Below are 20,752 nucleotides of genomic sequence, written 5' to 3' on the forward strand. Positions count from 1 at the left end.
AGCGCTTGTGACAGAAGGTGAACAGTGAAGTACAACTGATAACATACTGCTAAGTAGTATGTAAATCAGGCTTTCTCCGTGAAGGCCTCTTAGGCCTGAGAAGAGAATTTTTACATACCTCAACATAACAAGACTTGACTTTTGGCAACTAGCTGGCAGATGGAGGATGGATATGGACTCTAGCAACCTCATGAGAGATGTGCTTGCACTTAAGTGAGAGGTTACTCCACAACCTAAGTATATATTTGCACCTCTCACATGTGGACTGAAGTGAAGATAGTAAAACATATCTGTCAATGAGCACTGAGCAGTTAGTACAACGTCTCAGGGTAGCAAGTGTTAACAGACTGACAGCTTAAGGTGAAGAAAAGGTCTGAGGACCTGTGATTACACAAGGTGAGTAGATGGCAGCTGATATGCATTAGGCTGACTACTGGATGTGACTATACAGAAGGTTTGCAAATAACTAGCAGGGGTTAAGCAGAATACACTAAGTAATGGACACATATGAAAACTACTTATCTCAACTTGTATCAGCAAAACCCTAATTTGCTCTGCCTACTTTGATGTTGGGGAGAGCTCTATAATACAGACAGGAGCTGTGAAAGGTGCTGCTTTAAGCAGTGAAGAGGAATTAAACTTGGGTGGGTCATGTGGCAAGGAGCAACACTTACCCACTCAGCAGCATTGAGGTGCTGGTAGAGCAATCGTAGGCAACCAGGTAAAAATTACAGGTACTTAGTTGGGGGCGGTATAAAGAGGGATGCTATGGCTGTACACACTAGTTTCAATGACTTGTGTCTACATAGTGCACTGTGCCCCCACTACTAGTGATGTGCACCTCTGTAGAGCCCAGTCAAATGTAGTAACATGCAGTTCACAGCAATTTAAAACTATCAAACAAATAAATGCTAACAGCCAATCAGTAACTGCCTGCAAATCTCCTGGGGATTTCAGAATTTCACCCAGGACACAGCAGAGTTCCTTTCTCACAGAAAGTAATTCCATGGAATAACCAAATTAACTCCTGCAGTTAAAAAAAAGTATAAAAAAATTAGTTAATTTCACACAGTTATGCTACAAAGCACTGTCAAACTGGAAAACATTCAAGAACATCGTTCATTGCTTAACTTTAACATATTTGGACTGACACCAACAACCACTACTTCTGGACAAAGTTCAAATACAGAGCATCTAAAAAGGATGGCAGATGTGCTAAACTTTGTCTGACATGCTTACAAAGTTACATCACAGTTTGTTCCAAAGGACATAAACACTAACGAGTGATGGTAAAGACACTAACGAGTGATGGTAAAGTCAACAAACATTGCTATATCCTGCAGCTGTCAAAGACAGTTATCTGTCTTCCCTGTTTCTACAATAATTGAAGAGTTAACATTTTCTCTGTGCATGTGGACTCTTTAAAAAGATAAAAAAGCAAGTTGAAGGCCAATGTAAAACTCCTGCTCATGATAAAATTTAACAAATTCTAAACATGGTATGTTGTACTACTTCTACTAGCAGAACGCTTTCCCATAGCCCTCTCACATGGTCTGATAAAAATGTATTTCACAAGCAATTTCATCTTCTTCTTTCGGCTTTTCCCGGTTAGGGGTTGCCACAGCAGATAAACCTGTCCGCTCATGACTGGCAGTGGAGTTTTACAGTGTTGAGTTGCCAGCCTGGCGCCCAACCTTCCACAGAAGGCGCGCACACACACACACACACACACACACACACACACACACACACACACACACACACACACACACACACACACACCTTCTGCCAATTTAGAGTGTCCAATACACCTACAGCATGTCTTTGGGATGTGGGAGGAAACCGGAGCACCCGGAGGAAACCCACACGACCACAGGGAGGACATGCAGACTCCGTACAGAAGGCACCTCAGCTGAGGATTGAACCGGAGAACCTCTTGCTGTGAGGCGGCAACGCTAACTGCTGCACCACCGTGGCCGCCCCCAAACAAGCAATTTCATCTACAAATACAAAATCACATTAGTAGAAGAAATTAGATGCCAGAAGTTGTTTAAGGTATGGAAGCATCCTAAGAATAAAGCTGTTAAACTAGAGAAACAGCAGAATGCAATAGAGGAGCATCACAACGATGTGGCAGACCCCTAAAGGAACCAGTCAAGAGAGAGAAAAAACATTATCGACAGCCATTACAAACATGGGAATATAGACAGATAAAATATAAGGTAAAACAAAGTTAAGTAGCCCACTGCTGGATTGCCTAAAATCAAACAATAAAATACCTTGAATAGACATGATTCTGAAATCACAGACCCCCAGAGACCATATCATTCTAACAAAGAAAGGCTGTGATTGAAGCACTACAACAGGAACTATAAGAGAAGCTGAATGAAATGGAGGAAATGGCAAGGAAAGAGAAGCTCTGGTTTACAGATGTGCAAGACAGATCAGAAAAGGGAGACCAACTTTTATAAAACAATGGTTTAGCACATGGGAGCAATCAATGATTTTCCTTGAAAGAGCACAGTGCATCTATACTCCTACACAAGGGAAACTCGCATCTACTTCTCAAAAGTACAGGCCAACATGGGAGGACTTTGGCTGACAAAGTTTGCAGACGACTGCAAACTGGGCGCCATAGTGGAAAGTGCATCGGACACGGATATCCTTCAGAAGGGACTCACGGAAATAGATAGCTGGTGCCAGAGCCATGGCCTGAAGTTAAACGCCAAAAAATGTATAGTCATACCCTTCGGGAAAAACAAGGTAACCCCAAGCTACCATATAGGCGGCAATCCACTAAGCACAGAAGAGGTTATCAGGGACCTGGGGACCCAGGTTGACAGTGGCCATTCTTTTGACACTCACGTTGCTAAAGTGGTTAGAAAGACCTTCTACATTGCCCACCTGATCATGAAGGGATTCACATCCAGATCTAGTGAGGTCATTGTTCCCCTGTACTCTTCACTTATCAGAGCAATGATGGAGTACAATGCCCCATTCGGGATGTATCTCACCCGACATCTGCAGCAATTGGAGAGACCCCAAAAGTTCCTCACCAAAAGGATAAAGGGACTCCAAAATCTGTCATATGCTGCCAGATTGAAGAAACTCCAGCTCTATTCAGTCGCATACCGTCTGCTCAGAGGTGACATGTGCCTGACATACAAGGCCATGTCCAACCCGGAATTAATGGACATGCTCCACCTCAAAAAATCCAAATCCACCAAAACCACTAGAGCAAGCGACTTAAACCTTAGCACGGATACAAATAGGACGTGCTGGAGGGATAGATTTACCACTCAGAGACTCCCTATGCTGTGGAATAAAATCCCGGTCCATGTGAGGCAGAGCACCTCGTTGGCTCTGTTCAAGAGAAATCTTGACCTGTGGATGGGAGATCGTAGGTTTACCCCAGGAATCATCTCTGTGTCACTGCTGGACAGAGGCACAACAAACTAATGGGCACAGTATTTTTTCATATAAGGGGTGGCGTAAGCCACAAAACTTTGGGCTAGGCTTATAAATGCCTTAGGGCAGATAGCCTAGTATAAACCTATGAACCCTATAAGAGTGACAGCGATCAAATGCCAGTCTTATCAGATGAAAGAAAGGTTGCTGCCTCAATTACAGAGGAAATAAAAGTCTTTGGAGACACTAAAATTTACTTTGATAATGACTTCATCCAGTTACACAATCAAGGAGGAGTAGATTTATTCTAGTCTTCACAGTGAGTCAGAATACTGCAATACAGTTCAAGTTACATTATCCTACTGCCCTGAAAATCTCAGCATTTTCCTTGATAACCAAATTTTTATTGCCATTTTACGTGTTTCTCATCACCAGTTCTGTACACTAACCCACAAATCAGATTTTCTCTCTTTTCCCACAGAAAACATGGCACCATTTTCTTGCCATCTTAATGAAAACAACAAAGCAAGTACTCATTCAGTACCTCTGCCTTTTTTCCTTGGTCCTCTATGATGACCCACCTGGTCTCTGTTCACCCTAGCCAGTTTTGTCCTCTTCCTTCTTTCTTCTGTGTACTTAAAATCTTTGCTTCCCTTGTTCATCCCTCCTGCAAACTTCCTTTAAATGTTTACAGTTACTGTCCTCAGCATGTTACCTTTCTGCTAGCCTACTTGCTCTACATCTCATTTCCAATGCAACCACCACTTTCTTTCCATCTCTTGTACTACCAATCTCCTAATCCTCTGCTGCCACTCTTGACTTTTTTTGCATTTCTGCCTCTTCTTCACACCCGTGTCCACAACCCTTTGCACTCCATCACTGATCCATTCCCTTAGCTTGTTCTACCTCCCCAGCACAGAAATAATCCACCTTCTAACATCCCAGTCATCTGCATTTTTTTCATTCTTGCACTCCCCTGCTAATCTAAAATGCACACAGTGGCATGATTAATTTTGTCTAACAGTGCCTTAACCTTGACATCCATGACACCCTCTACACTGTTTAGGACTATAAATCAGAACTGCTGTCTTTTCTTGTACAATCCTGTACCAGTTAGCTAAGCCCCTTTTAAGGTCCAGAAACTCAATCAACTCCCCATCCTACCTTGAAGATCAGAAGTGCACAATCTGATCCTGGCAGATTCACATCTCCTGTGATTATTACCTTCTTCATCCTAACCTACTCCTTCATTCCATCCTTAAGTCTGTAATTCTCCTTCCCTGCTGTAAATTGGGCACTGTGGAATGATGTACTGTATCAATACACCATCTCTCCTTCCCCTACCTTAACTACCACAGCATTTAGTCTATCTTATGGTGCTAGCCACACCCCTGTTTTATACATGGTTTGGTGCAATTTCTCCTCCTGACTTGACATCAATCCCCCTTTTTTCTCTGACATTCTTGAACAACCTAAATTCTGGCAACAGGTACCAAGTATGAACAGTATGAAAACAGAAGCAAACTTCAAATGTCACACTGCTGTGGGGCAATGGAAAAATTTATATTCCCCGAATGCAGCTATTGTACACGATTCTGGGCAAGTTTTTATGTATAACTGAAAAAAAAAAAAAAAGAATGCAAACAGTTTCAGGCAAGCTGAAGACATTACAGGGTTAAAGCTTCCAGGGTCCCTATAAGGACACTGGTTATCCATGATGGTATGACAGCCACTGTTATCGTGTGGCCATACCATCTTTCCCTGCTTACCAGCTCATCTTCATACCCTCTCTTGAAAAGTTCTTTTGCTGGTCACTGTTAGTCCAGCAACTCTTCTTAAAGAGGCCGCAGACCATATGAATCATACCATCTGTATGAATTCATATTAAAATACAAATACTTTTTTATAATCGATATGTTAAGGGGTTAGATTCTGTAATTCAGACACTGACTACACTGTTTTCTTTTAAGCACTGTTCACTCCACTTTCATCCAAAATACCAATGGCATTCCATTAATAACTATTCCAACAGATACACTGTGCCAGTAACATGACATCACTACCACTTACGGATTTTTAGCCAGTAACATGACATCAATACAACTTAAGGATTTTTTTTTTTTTTTTGTGCGTTTCAAGTAGATGACCAGTCTGGGCCTATTAAGCTGGCCACCACAGTACTCCTTTCCCCCAGTGATACTTACCACCTCAGTCAAGCTTCTAGCAGCCATTCTTAGTACTTCCTTAATATTACCCATGAGAAAACTACCTCTTAGGGGAAAAATAACTCTGTAACTCATTGGCATTTCTAAGGGAAAACTATACACGACTCTGTCTTTGATCCAGTGAGGAATCCATACTGAATGCTGCCTGGCAAGTTTCCTCTGGATGGCAATGAAACCTTACCTTTCATAAGTGGCTTTGTCTTGGCACAAACTATAAAATCTTTTCCATTTACTAATATATGATTTTCTAGTAGCTAGTTTTCTCACCTCCTTTCATGCATTCTGCACATCAAAAAATAGCTGCGTAAAAGGTATTAAGATTTTATCACCCAGACAATAAGTTGCAGTTGTTTGGGGCAGGGCATATCAAATACTCCTCTTCCTGTGTGAGCAGGTCCAGTCTGTGCAGAAGCTTGTGGCGATTGCCCCTGACCATTTCCAAAAGAAGAGAACCCACTGTTGCCTGGGCCAGAAGGGAGTCACCACAATGAACTATGAAGAATCCTTCTGAATCTTCAGAATGTCCACGGATGCTAGTGGAAAGGGTAAAAAAGCATATAGGAACATCAAGGAAAAGAAAAAGCATCTAACAGGCTTTCTTGTATTGAGTCCTGAAGTAGAAATTTGCCATCTGATTAATGTCAGTGGAGACAAAAAGATCTAGCTGAAGTGTTCCCGACAGCTGGATCAAATCCAGAAGACCCCCCCCCCCCAAAATTAATTTCCATTTGTGAGGGTCTGTCCTGGTCCTGCTCTGCTTGTCTGTCACCCAATTTTGCTCTGACGATATGCAAGATGCCTGTAGAATGAGTCAGTGCTGAAAAGCTATACCCCATGCTAATAAGGCTAGTCTGCACAAGAGGTAAGATCTTGTCTCCCATCTGTTTAGGTACCACATCACTGTGGTACTGTCTATAAAAACCTGTAATGGTCCTAGAGACAATACATGATTGAGAGAGTCGACAGCATTTTTATCTGTCAGCATCTCTTATATGTTTATGAATTTTGGTCTGTCTTTTCGTTCCAAAGACCCTGCACTTTTATCCCTACACACACTTCTCTCCAAGAAAAGTCTGAGTTGTCTATTGTTACAAACTGCGCTGGAGCTGGAAAGGAAATTGGGGAGTCCTGGATTCTGATAAATTTGGACTCTCCACCAAAAAAAAAAAAAAATTACTTTTTTCACAACCCACAAAAATACTGGAATCTGGAATGCCAGAGTATGTTGATGTTGGGACCATACAGACTTTAGGTACCTTTGGATTTTTTTTCATTCAGAGACTAGTTAGAAGAATCATGAGATTTATAAAAAGCTAGAAAGACCCTGAATCATGAGAAAATCCCTGGATAAGGCAGCAGTATGAGAGGAACAACTCAGAAATAGACATGGATACACCTACTTTTCCTGTGGAAGAAAAGCTCTTTGAACTGTGGTATCTAAGAGACACCCTAGCTAAACAATCTTGTGAGGAGTTAAACAAGATGTTTATAAGTTCTCCTGGAACCCCAGCCTGTGTAAGATATCCCTCATCCAAGTGAGATTTTTGACACTTTGGAAAGGAGTCTGCAAAAATAAGCAAGTCATCTAAACAAGGAAAAATATGAACATCTTGCAGTCTGCAGTAGGCTATCACTGATGCTAGACACTTTATAAATACTCCTGGAGTAGTGGATTAAACCAAAGCATAGTACAGAAAATTGATAATGTGATCCAGACACAGAAAAACTTAAACATCTGAAATCTGGATCTATAAAATGTGATGATATGCATCTTTTAACTAGGAAACTCAAATGGAGAATAAAGAGTGACAAGTTGTGAAAGGATGACATTTTGAATTTGGCCACAAGTTGTGAAGGGATGACATTTTGAACCTGGAAACTATCACAAGTAGCTAAAGAAAGGAAAGATCCACAACTGGTCCCCATGAATAGTCTTTCTTGAATAAACCCCTTCACCTAATAAGGAGATGGTACAGCTTCTATCACCCCTGATACAACATCTGAAGTGGAAAAGAGGAGTTTAGTCTAGTGGATGAGTGGCAATCCCTCAAAAAGGAAGGAAAGACTCTCACTGCTAACTGTAACCATGGTGAATTATTTTCAAAACCTGTCTATCTGAAACCATCTGGTGCTAAACACAAAAATGGAGGCTCAGACTGTTTTGGAAGGATTAAAGGTTTGCCAGGGTGGGAAGGACTGGGAAGTCTTAAATATAGTCATTCAGACATATTAGACTACACTTCGTTTGATGGGATCTGCCTTTCTTTTTAGAACCTCCCTGACATTACTTTTTAAACGTTTACCAGCAGCTTGCTCTATTTATGTTTTTTTTTTTTTTAAAGGCTGTAGGGGTACCATTAAACTTATTGAATCAGCTTACCTCTCAAATCACACATTTTAAGTATCTCTGCAGCATATGGTAAAAAATAGCTTTATTCAAGGGAGAATTCAAAATTTCAATTTTGACATTTTCTGGAAGATTTTGAGTATGCAACCAGGCAATCCTCATAATGGTTTTATTCCAGTAGCTGCAGAAGTGATATCAGCAGAATCATAAGCACATTTCAGTGAGTAGCCACTTGAGGTGCACAAGAATTTAGGTTACACAAATTATTCTTCATCAGAAGAGGAAAAATGTCATAAAATTCCTAGTTCTCAAAAGAGGCAAGCATAACCTAACATATGAGCTTGACCAGTCAACCCCCAAATCTCTCAAAAGCTTTCCCATCCTTGTCAGAAGGGAAGGGATTGATACTAACCAAATGTTTAGTAGGTGGTTCATTGGAGCTATAGCTTCTGGGTCTGATCTGGGATGAGTGTACAAAAGCTTACAAGCGTGAGGAATGTACGCAATCTGCTTTCTTGGGGCAGTAGGCTGGCTGAGAATCAGGCACCCGGTAATATCTGTCTGGTTTAACAGGGGCAGGAGGTAGAGAGTCTGGATTAAGACTGGCTTCTGCGTACACATCATCCAAAATATCCAAGACAGGAGGAATAGCCAGGGGCCTATGCTGGGGAAGCAGCAGAAATTCCCTGAGCCTTTTCTTGGAATCTGAGTAATCTTGGCCTTCCCAGTGGAAGTGTTCTCTCAATGTATGTAGGGTTTCCCCAAAAGAGTAGTCCTCAGGGGGGGAGACCGAAGGAATAGACTCCTCAGCATCAGAGTCTTCAAAAGGGGAATAGGCGTAATCCAGGTCCTCAGAAAGGCCTGAGGTAATAGATGCCTGATCTGAGGAAGGGTAGTCTTCCTCCATCCTGGGTCTTTTGTCTGAGGGGGGTTGAGAGCCCCTGATGAGTGAAATCAAATCCTCAGCCATTTTAAGCATCTGTTTTTTGGGCATGGGACCTTGAGAGGGGGCTTGAGGACCCTGTTTTTTTAATTTTCATTGGAGCTTTAGATTTAGTGAACGATTTAATAGATAAGGTGGCAGGCCTGAAAACGCCTTCAGAAATGGCAGGCCTTGCTAAACTTTCCGTTTCTCCACCAGGAGTGGCGTCGGTATCTGCAGTGGGAATGGGGACCAAGGAACCTGCGACCTCGGTTACTGAAGTCACCGGTAATAAAGTTTCATCAGCAGTCAGGGGCTGCGTAGGCGCCTCGCTGAGATCCGGAGAACCGGTAGTTGGCCTTAGCGTGGTCTCAATAGTCGGTGCAGGCCTCGGATGTCTGTCCTTATCCTTGCGTTTTTTGCCTAAAACTGGGGTCGGCATATCCGGCGACATAATATATTTAAATGTTTTGCCAAAATAATGAAGGGCGAACTCCACCCGGCGCTTAATAGTGCGCTTGTTAAACCTAGCACAAAAACGGCAGGCTGAGACGTTGTGTTTTGGCCCTAAGTAAGGTATACAGTAAGAGTGAAAATCCTTATGCGGCATCTGCTTCCCACAAGAAATGCAATTATTAACTTTGTCTGACATCGGTCTGAGGCAAGAAAAGTTTCCCCAACGGGGTACTTGGCTTTAAAGAATACTTCGGCTGAAATACTTTCGTAAAACTCAGGAGCTGGCCGACCGGCACTTGCGAACCGCTTCTGCTTCGGGCACCGCGCGGCAAGAAAGACTGAAGAAAATGGCGTCAGCTGCCTCTTTTATACCCCTGCCGCACTGACGTCAGGGAAGAAGCGACGAAAACCGACGCCAGACCTAGACTTTGTAATTCGGTCTACCGAGGACCCGCCTGACGGCAGATAACCCAAGTATGATGACTGCAGCTGTATGCACAAAGAACATCATCAAGTTGTAATTAATCATAATATTTTTTCAGGGACAGTGGAATATCATGTTCTCACTGAAACAACTGATTCATTCCAGAAATAGTTTCAGAGAAAAATAATCCATCAAAGGGACTGGCAGAAGCTACTCTCTCCTCAAAATCTGAACGAGAAAAATATGGAATCCATCCCTTCACAATCATTTTATGGTTCAAAAAACTGAATCTCTTCAGAAGATGAAAAATCCATTTTTCCTTTATCAGAAACAACTAAGCTGCAAGAGTCAAGCATCTGAACTAAATCACTCTTATCCAAAGTGACAAATGATAAAATGCTTAAATTTTTGCTTCTTTTTGACAGGAATTTCTGAAGAAGCAGACCTCCCTAGAGACAGGCAAAGCAGGGGAATTCCCTGTCCCCTCTCCCAGGACCGACAAGAGTGGCACTCGCTTGCTCACCAAGGGCACTCCACCAGTTGCAAAAGACTTATCTTACTCCTGATTTAGGGTCCAAATAGACGGATAATAAAATCAACAAACAGGGGAAAGTAGTATTGCTGGAACTAAATTCATCCTCAAGTCTTGGTGAGTACCTCTCCATGATGACACTGATATATACACTATATTTTATACAGCATAAATCACTAACAGAAGTTAAAAGAATAAAAAAGACAGCTGGGTGCACATGTCCCAGGATGAAAAAATATCCAATCCTGGTAAGCAGACTGGTGCCAGGACTTGAAAAAATTACAGTGTAGAATCCTCAAGACAAGGAAACAATCCTATAATGGGGTTAGGCCAAGCTCAGGGGGAGGATGTTCCCTGTTGTACAAGATAGTAGTAGTCCACAAAAACTGACTGGCCAAAAAAGAGCCATAAAGATGATATAATGAAAAATTGGGGATAAGAAAGAAATTATGCATTGTTACCATTATGCAAGAAGCCCAGAGTTTCTGGACAGAAGACATACAAAAAGATTAAGTGATAAATTAGAGGAAAGAAAAATATCTCCACAAGAAAAACTGTCAAAAGCTTCAAATGCAAATTTGTGTTCATTAATACAACAGATTTGTGAAAAACATTATACATACCAAGAAACTTTGGGCTGTTTGGAAAAAGAAGCGAAAATATAAATAAATTCTAGAGATTTTTGACAGTTATAAAAAATTAAATACTGACATGGGAAAGAAAGAAAGATCTAACATGGTGCAATATTTATGCAAAGGAGAAACCAAATTAATCAATACAAAAAAAGCAGTTCCAAAGGTATTTGAACAGAAATACAGTCAAAGGCACCTAGATATGGAAAATTTCACAATACAAAAAATAAGATCACAAAGGGGGAATGTAGAACAGAGGATTAGTAAAGGAGAAGTTGAAAACATAGAAGCTCTGAGCCCCCAAAGCCCTTCTGGGTTGGAGGGAAGCCTTCTAGCTTAGTTTTGTTTCTTATAACTAGCCAGTTTTCTAGTTGCAGCACTCAAATCTGTTTCTTTGAACTCAGCACTTGTTCAGAACTCATTGTAAGCACTACATAAGCTGCAAATTACTAAAGCACTCAACTTTCCTCACTTGTCTAGAGGAAAGCAGTTTTTAGTACTTAATAAATAAGCACTTATTCAGGCATGTCTAAGGGTCAGCTCCCAGTGATTTCTCCTGTCTACCTGATGAATCTGGGCATCTTGGGGCAATGCAGCAATTGCCTCATGTACACAGACAACCCTCTCCTCCTGCTACCCAACACTACAACCTGTGAGAGATGCACTTATATAGCCAAACTGGAAGCAAAGCTCTCTTCACCCAAGACTGGACTAGACAGTCAAGAGGAGAAGGTAAACACTTGCACCACACCACACTCATCACATAGTCCCTCAAAACCTATACCACCAAAACACAGACATAGAAACACAAAACACACACCTACATTCGCGGAGGCTCTCAATAAAAACCTGCCCAAGCATCAGGGATATCCAAAGCATAAACACAAGCAAACTCCACCCCCCAACACAACCCAAATGACACATAGCCCACAAACTCAGTGTGCCACTCAACCACAGCCCATAAGGCATAACAACGTACCCAACACTCTAGTCATAGGTGACTCTATAGTCAGGGACACTGATGTTCCACTCACTAGACTAAACAAGGAGAAAGTTACTGTCGGCTGCCTGTCAGGTGCCAGGATCCACCACATAACGCATGCACTCAGGTCACTCCACAATAAGTACAAATATGACACTGTCATTGTCCATGTTGGTGTGAATGACCTGAGACATACCTCCCTGGACTACATGAAGACAGACATGGAGGAGCTCTCCGATCTTGTATCCCAGAGGCAGGTATGACCCTAACCCTGAGTAGCATCCTGCCATCACCCAGAATGATACCACAGTACAAGGACAAAATGATTGACTTCAACAATTGGCTAAGCTTCTGGTGTCATTCTAAGGGGATCCAGTATTTGTCTGCCTGGGACGGCATGATTGACAGACCACGATGCTTTGCCAGAGATGGCCTGCACCTGTCGCCCTTAGGATTCTGGATACTGGCTAAGGCTCTTGCCACCCCTATAGTGCCTTTTTTAGGCAAGGTTAAAATGTCAAATTCACCACCGTAACAGGTACGAGCAAGCAAAATATGAGGGTAATGCTACTCAATGCTAGAAGTCTAAACCTCAAAATGCACTCACTCGAGGCACTCCTTAAAATGGAGAACACTGACATCTGTGCAGTGACAGAGACCTGGTTCAAAGCTCCAGAGAGCGCCCCTGCATTACCAGGCTACAATTCATACCACACCTTTCGGCCACCTAACCCAGAATGAAGCACTAAAGGTGGAGGCGTGTCCATATTCATTAAGGATATCCACACCTCCAGGCTAGTTGCACAGCATAATGCATCCAAGATTATTCAAGTGCAACTAACTCTGGGCAAGACCGCAATCCAAATTGTAGCTTGCTACAGACCCCCCACCATGCCCCAGGATTCACACTCCTCATTTCTTGATACACTGGAAAGTATTAGGGTACAACCCAACACCCTAATAATGGGTGATTTCAACTACCCCACCATTAACTGGGAAAACTACTCATGTACCAACTCTTTTGCTCACCGTTTTCTAGAGTTCATACATTCCAACACCTTGGATCAACTTATTCACACCCCCACCAGGGGCAGCAATATCCTAGACCTGGTCATTACCAACATGGGAAACATCCACATCAGTGGTCAATTCCTCGTTGGTCAGATCCGATCACAAGCTAATCAGCCTAGACATCCACATCCCTCTCCCACCCCCAATTAGGGAAACCATCGTAAAAAACTTCTCCAAAGCCAACTTCACACTTCTTAAGACAGAAGTGGAAAACTCCATGACACCCATGCAGACGGACAATAGAGGTATGACTGCCGAATCCTACACAAATGCACTTTATAAGCACTTACACGAGTGCATGGATCATGCTATCCCTAATAGAACCAAGATGTTATCCTCCAAAAAAAGGAAGCCAATCTGGTGGTCCTCTGCCATAAACAAACTCTACAACAGAAGAAAGAAACTGTTGCAAAAAAGAGTAACCTCCCATGACTGGAGGAACTCCCTGGTCAACCTCGGTAAGAAGTTGAGATCCCTCATAAAATCCTCCAAAGCTAGTTATGAAAACAAAATTGCCACTGACTCTAAAGACAACCACAAAGCATTCTATAGCTATGTCAAGAATCTAAATGGGAACACTCAGAGATCTGCTCTGAGTTGCAGCACAATGGCACTAAATATACAGAACCAATTGATAATGCCAACATCCTAGATAGGTTCAGTGCTAACTTTACCCCCCTCTCACCCCCTAGAGGGCCCATCTCTATACAGGAAGAATGCAAAGTTCCTATAATCATGGCTGCACAGGTAAAAAAACACACTCTCCAAAGCCAAGAACACAGCATCCATGGGACCTGACAATATCCCAGGCTGCATTCTACACTAGCTACAGAATGAACTGGCACCCTACCCAAGTACCATGTTCAACCATAGCCTCACCTCAGGCTTTGTACCCACTGAACGGCGCACCGCAACGGTTATCCCACTCCACAAAGGGGTAGGGGGAGCCACGACGGACCCCGGGAACTACTGCCCCATTAGCCTGACGAGCCTAGTCTGCAAGGCCATGGAACGTATCATTGTGGAACTCATAAACAAAGACATTGGTAATCTCCAAACTCTGGACCCTACCCAGTTTGGATTTGTAAAAGGCAGATCATGTCTCCTAAACCTGACTGACTTCTTTGAAGCAGTCACAAAAGCCATAGATGAGGGTAAAATGGTTCACACAGCTTATCTAGATCTCGCCAAGGCTTTCGACACCATCCCCCACTCTGGAATTATAGATAAGCTCACTAAACTAGGTATAAATCCCTATGTCACAAGATGGTTTGCCAACTGGCTCACGGACAGAACCCACACTGTGAAAGTAGCGGATTCCAAATCAGACATCAGACCAGTGACAAGTGGAGTACCACAGGGTTCAGTCCTGGGTCCTCTCCTGTTTGGTATCTACTTCTCTGAAGTGCAGGCCAACACAGAAGGTCTTTATTAACAAAGTTTGCAGATGACTGCAAACTACGAGCCATAATCAAAACTCCTAACGATGTGGACAAACTACAAAAGGGTCTCACTGAGACAGATACCTGGTGTCAAAGCCATGGCCTGAAGCTCAATGCCAAAAAGTGTATAGTCATCCCCTTGGGTAAAAACTCTGTACCCATGAACTACCACATAGCTGGTAGTCTACTTAATGCTGAAAATGTGATAAGAGACCTTGGGACACAGGTGGACAGTAGTCTCTCCTTTGATAATCACATTGCCACAATGGTCAGGAAATCCTTCTACGTGGCTCATCTCATCACAAAAGGATTCTCATCCAGAAAAAAAGAGGTCATTGTTCCCCTCTACTCATCACTCATTAGACCCATTATAGAGTACAACGCCCCTTTTGGTATGTACCTCACAAGACATCTACAACAACTGGAAAGACCACAGAAATACCTCACAAACAGGATTACTGGCCTCAAACAGATGCCCTATGCAGACTGTCTCAAAAAACTACAGCTTTACTCCATCGCATATCACCTACTCAGGGGCGATCTCTGCCTAACATACAAAGCTATGTCAAACCCAGAGCTGTTGGACATGCTCCACTTAAAGAAATCCCACTCCCTCCGAGCTACACGCAATAGGGACCTAAACCTTGTTACCACAATAAACAGAACATGCTGGAAGGATAGATTCCTATCCCAGAGACTTCCCATACTCTGGAACAGACTAACTATCTATGTCAAACAGAGCTCCTCATTAGCACTCTTCAAGAAAAATCTTGATGATTGGATGGGAAATGGGAAATTCACCCCAGGGATCACTTCTGTGGCTCTGCTCGACAGGGGCACAGGAAAATAATTTTCTTGGGTGGCAAAAGCCAGGGTGCATTTTTTGGCTAGGCTTGTATGGGCCCTAGGGCCGATAGCCTAGTACCTACCTATGAACCTATGAAGTCATGGAATACCTGCGAAGTGAAGGGTTTAGTGCAGAAAGTCTAACACAGGTTATGTCCCAGCATGATGGAACAATGAGTAACCCAAGTAAGAAGAAACAGGAGGAGGAGCAGGAGACATCTGAAGATTAAATATGTACATAAGAAAGAAAAACACATTTAATATGGTGCAATATTTATGCAAATGAGAAAGCAAAACTAATCAATACAAAAAAAAGCAGCACCAAAGATATTTGAAGAGAAATTCAGGCAAAGGCATTTGGATATGAAACATTTTGACAAAAAAAATAAGAAAACAAAGGGGTAAAGTAGAAAAGAGAATTAATAACAGAGAAGTTAAAGAAATAGAACCTGCCAAGTAAAGGATTTAATGTAGAAATTCTAACTCTGATAACATTACACCATGGTAGAAGAATGAATCCCCAGAATAAGGAGAAAGCAGTGGAGCAGGAAGAATCTGATCAGTTGCCACATGAAGATACTAAGCCTTCAGTAGGAAAACAGTATAAAAGTTCAGATTAAGTTGCACAGCAAGGGAAGGAACAGGAAACTGTTAACACTCTGACACAGTCAACGTTGTGCAGAGGTAAGCCAATGAGTTCCCATACGAATGACTTGGGATGAAGGTGAACAGAATATAACACAGGAAGATTTTCTGGAACTTTCTGTAGAACGCCCACAGAAAACAAAGAATGTGCTTTTAGTTTAGAAGGAAATGATCTAAGGGGAGAGTTGCTTGATACAACAGACACGGATAGACATATTAACATCAATGAAAGAAATATATTACAGGAAGTCAGTAAGACTCAAAATGTTAGAAGTTTGATAAAACAAATGAACATAGTAATTAAATACTGTTCACAGAAATTCACGCAATGCAACACAACTACATAGGATACATTACTGTGCACCTAAATTAGTAACAGATAAAGTCTTAAAACAAAAGCTCAAGATATCAAGGGAAAGGAAGGGGAGAAATCAAATGCTATCACAGAAGTATCAAAAAGAGGAAAATATAGAGCAATTAAGACAAGAAGTGTTGCTGTTAGAAGAGTACAGTAGAGGGAAGAGATTGACAAAAATACTCGAAAAGATAGACTGGATAAAAACAATGCAAAGTATCAGAACAGTTAAGGAAACATGAAGTTAAACCAAAAGGAGAAAGCTTAATAGTGGCGCCCCAAGCTATTGGACTATGTACACATTGGTTTCTGAAGTTCATTGAACATGTCAGAGAAACTGACAAAAACAGATTCTGTAAAACAGAATAGGAAACGTCGCAGATCATGTTGCTGGATATGATACATGAATGGCAGAAGGTGTGCATATGATACATGAATGGCAGAAGGTGTGCATACTTAAAGGCATAATAATATGACAAGACTGTTGCACTGGGGATTGTATACACATTATTATATTGCAGTAGCTGAGAAGTACTAGAAGCATAAGCCACAGAGCATTACAGAAAATTATGAAGTTTACATCACGTGGGATCACCCATTACCAACAGTTCAAAAAATAGATACGAGAAAAACCAGAGTAGTCCATGAAAAGAAGACAAAAGTAGCATGGATGGTTGAAATTGCTATATCCAGTGATTAAAGTATCTTGCGTATAGAGAGAGAGAGAGAGAGAGACAAAGTCATAAAATACCAGGATTTGCAGGCAGAAACAAGGAATGTAGAAAGAGGATTCCAATAGTAGGAGCAATTAGTCTCAAAAGAATTTAAAGTAAAATTTAGATATGTTAATGATACATGTAAATCCACATGAAATGCAGGAGTCGTCACTTCTGGGCACATTGAGGGTGCTGCTAAGAGCACTTCTGGCTAACATCAAAGATTTAAATACTAATCTCATGACCTTTAATCATACTTTGGCTTAAGAATGGGGTCCATTCCCATCCTTGTATTAGAAACCCAAAAGACTTGGAGAAATTAAACCAGCTAATCCATGGTGGCTGCAGGGATTACACCAGTGGGAAGGAAGGAGATAGCGAAATGGTCTGAGGAACCAGAAATGGACACATTAGAGCAACACATCTATGGCTGAGAAACTTTAGCAGCCTCCAGTGGCGGCAAAGGCTGTTTATTAACTTTCTTCTTTTCATGGCTCTCAAAAGGAAGGAAGAGCAGAGGAATTGGTAGGTTATTCTGTGGTTAACATGGAAAAAAAAGCCCGATTCTCAGGGAAGCCCGGCAGCACTAGCCAGTAAAACAGGTAAGTGGTACAAAAAAGTAACCTTTTTCACCCAAAAAAAAAAAACAGTAAAAAAGCACTTTCACTTACCCCACATCCCAAAATTAAAACACAATGCTTACCTCAGAAAAAAATTAAGTTAAACAACCTTTTCCACAAGTAAAAAGCAACACTCCTGTTAAAATGTGACAGTCAATAAAACACTTTTCTAGCTTAAAAAGTATATTTTTCACGTAAAACAGTTCCGTTTCTGTCATAAAAAGCAAATGTGCATCATCAGCAGAAAAGCTTTGCAGGGCTTGGCACCTAAACTGCTCTCTTTAGTCAGCTCAGCTCAAGCTGACTTATGGTTTTGGGTGCATGGAAGTTACTCTTGAAGCTCCGAAAGCTGGATGGCTGTTATATCATATGCAAGCTACAACCCAAAGCTACTGCAGCAGTGATCATAATGATGAACAACATCAACACCTCGGCCTATTCTAGATAACCTTACTTTATGTATGCATCCATATATATATATATGCACTGATCATCCACTCACCCACCTCACAGTTGGGAGTAAAGTCTGAAAAGAGTTTTGTGTTACAGGGATGAAGGACTCTACCCCCCCCCCCCCCCCAACATAGCAGAAATCATGCTCAGAACCATCTCAGCAACACAGGAAAAAATCTTCCCCAGACCATTTTTAAGTGAAAACCAGAAGTCACTGCACATTAAAGTAAAAAGTAAATGCTTTTTCAAAATTTTACCATTTTTGATCACTGTAGTCTTTCATATAGAGGTCACTAATATTTCTTTATCATGAAGTAGGACTCCTACTATCCAGCTACAGCACAGATAAAAAGCCAGCCACAAAATCACTTACTGGTCTTGAACAGTTTACTGGTTCATTCACAAGCCATCCAGCACCAAAAGTGTTAAACATTTCTGTACAAGACTCCACTTAATTGTATACTGCAAGAGCATCCCTGCTACTCCGGTTATAAGCCTCAATATTTTACAGACAAAACTCACCTCAGTATGAAGCTGATGAATTACACTGAAGAGTTCTGAAACCAATGAATTTTTGTCTTTTAAACTTGCAGCATAACTGGATATAGAAGTCTCTGGCAGAATCTGCAGAAATGAAAGACGCACATTTTAAAATCCACAAAGAATACAGAGTGACAATACCTTGCAGTCTCTATTTTTCATCTTCTGCAGTGAGCCTAGAATTAGAAGCATTTAAACAAACATACAGAAGGGTAAAAATATTCACATGCATGCCAATAGATAAAATTTATGTTTATATATGTATGTCAAAAGCAGTGTGTATATAAAAAAAATTGCAAAATCAGTCCTGAAAGGGATTAAAAATAATCTCAGAGCATATATATCCAGGTTTTCTAAATCAGTAATGTAAATGGCACCTTAATGTACAATTCTAAAGAAAGAAAAAAAGGGTCTTAATGATCCAAACTGTGTGATACCACATGCATCAGAAAAGAATACCTGACAAATAGACCATGTATGACACCTGCATGTGTGCTCAAGGCAGCAGGTAAATTTTTAAATATATATTTAATAAACGAAGTTCATTATTTCTTCTACGAAACAACTTTGTTGAGGAAAATTGCTCACAAGTGAGAGAGTTCTCCTGTAGAAGGAACAAGTAAATGGATAAGCTCTCACCTCTTGATGTATGTATAGTAGGAAACAGACTGGAAGGCAGGAGAAAGGATCAATGGATTATAGGCACAAACAAAAGAACCTATTGAAAGCAATGTTGTCTATTTCTCAACAAACCAAAACAAAGGGCATAGGTAACTCAGATCCAGTACAAAGACCAATCAAAGCCTTGAAAGGTACTGATAAAGGCTCACTTAGGTACCATTATGGTAGACATACACAGAAAGACATTGCAAAATAACACAACTTTGACTTGAATTGTAATCAGTAGGTACGGAGAGGGAACCCACAAAAAAATCTACTTCAAGATACCTTTGTGTTAAGGCTAACCTGACTGGCACTGCTAGAAGGAGATAGGCTCTAAAATAAGCTATATCAAAGGAACAAGGAAAGAATAATAACCCGTCATTAATGTGGCTCTAAAGAGGTAATACTACAATATCAAGTGAAAGCCCAACTATTTGTTTGGGAGAGGCTTTTTAGGCCCTTGAAGGAATACCTTCTCTTACCTGACAATGGCAATCCACTGAAATTATCTACCTGCCTTAGGTAAAGAAACAGTAAATGGAGAAGCCCCGAAATCCGCAGGTGAAGAAATCTTCCTAATAGTTTTCTCCACTTTGCTGTATCAGTAATTTTATCACTCTCTAAGACTTCTCTGTCTGGACTTCACATTTTTATCTTGGATTCCCTATTTTGCTTTTATTTTCCCTCAATTAAAAAAAGAAGCTATCATCTCCTATCTTTTAATTTTAAGGGCATGCCTGCTGAATGAGTAAGCGCGTGCATTCTGTGACTGGCTAAGCCCCATCTGTGATGATCTACTTTTCCCTGCACCCACTGAGTGCCAAGACGGTGTGTGGTCCACCTATAACTTTGAACCTGATTTAGCAAGTAACTGGAAAATGAGCAACTGTATGACAGTTTTCAATGATGTCATCAAGCCACAAGCAAACAAGCATTCAAATTAAAACCTCTTAGGCTTATTTGTTTACTGCACTTGCACCAGCTTACTGACTTAGTGACAATGCACTAAGCAAAGCAATAAGAAATGAAAGAAAGACGCACTGAACATTTAGCCACTGACAGAGCTGTCAACAGTGCATAAGATAACACAGCTTGAAATGAGCAGACGTTCATATTTCAAAACAGAAAAAAATAAAGTTCTGTAAGAGCTTACCATAACAGCAGGTGCCCAACTATCACTGTTGCAGTATTAACAACTTATGGGGTATCCTGCCAAGCATACCTGTACATTCAGCCAGCATACCAAAACTTGGGTGCCCTCCCCAAATGCCACACTTATGACCTCAGCCCAGTAAAGTAGTGGTACATAAAGGACATGCGGACACGAAAAAAACTCAGGACTGTCTTGCCCCAGACAAACAGTGGAAGTAGAAGTACAATCAACTATACATATATGTACAAGTATAAAAGGGTGAAAAATATGAAAAAAAAACTCTGGCCAAAGTAAAAAGAAATCGAAAGAAAGGGGTTAAG

At 41.3% G+C, this 20,752-nt stretch overlaps 1 protein-coding gene across 2 annotated transcripts in view; it reads right to left on the reverse strand.

The window, feature by feature from the left end:
• Positions 1-20,752, reverse strand: part of FAM126A (family with sequence similarity 126 member A) — a 1,303,250-nt gene that overhangs the window by 642,719 nt on the left and 639,779 nt on the right. For both annotated transcript variants that reach the window (XM_044064612.1, XM_044064613.1), the window contains exon 4: positions 18,599-18,700. In XM_044064612.1, coding sequence (XP_043920547.1) covers positions 18,599-18,700 — 102 coding nt within the window. The remainder of the gene's footprint in view (positions 1-18,598; positions 18,701-20,752) is intronic.

The sequence above is a fragment of the Protopterus annectens genome, chromosome 3.part0, assembly GCF_019279795.1.
Source record: "Protopterus annectens isolate FY-2018-M chromosome 3.part0, PAN1.0, whole genome shotgun sequence".
Taxonomy (NCBI): Eukaryota; Metazoa; Chordata; order Ceratodontiformes; family Protopteridae; genus Protopterus; species Protopterus annectens.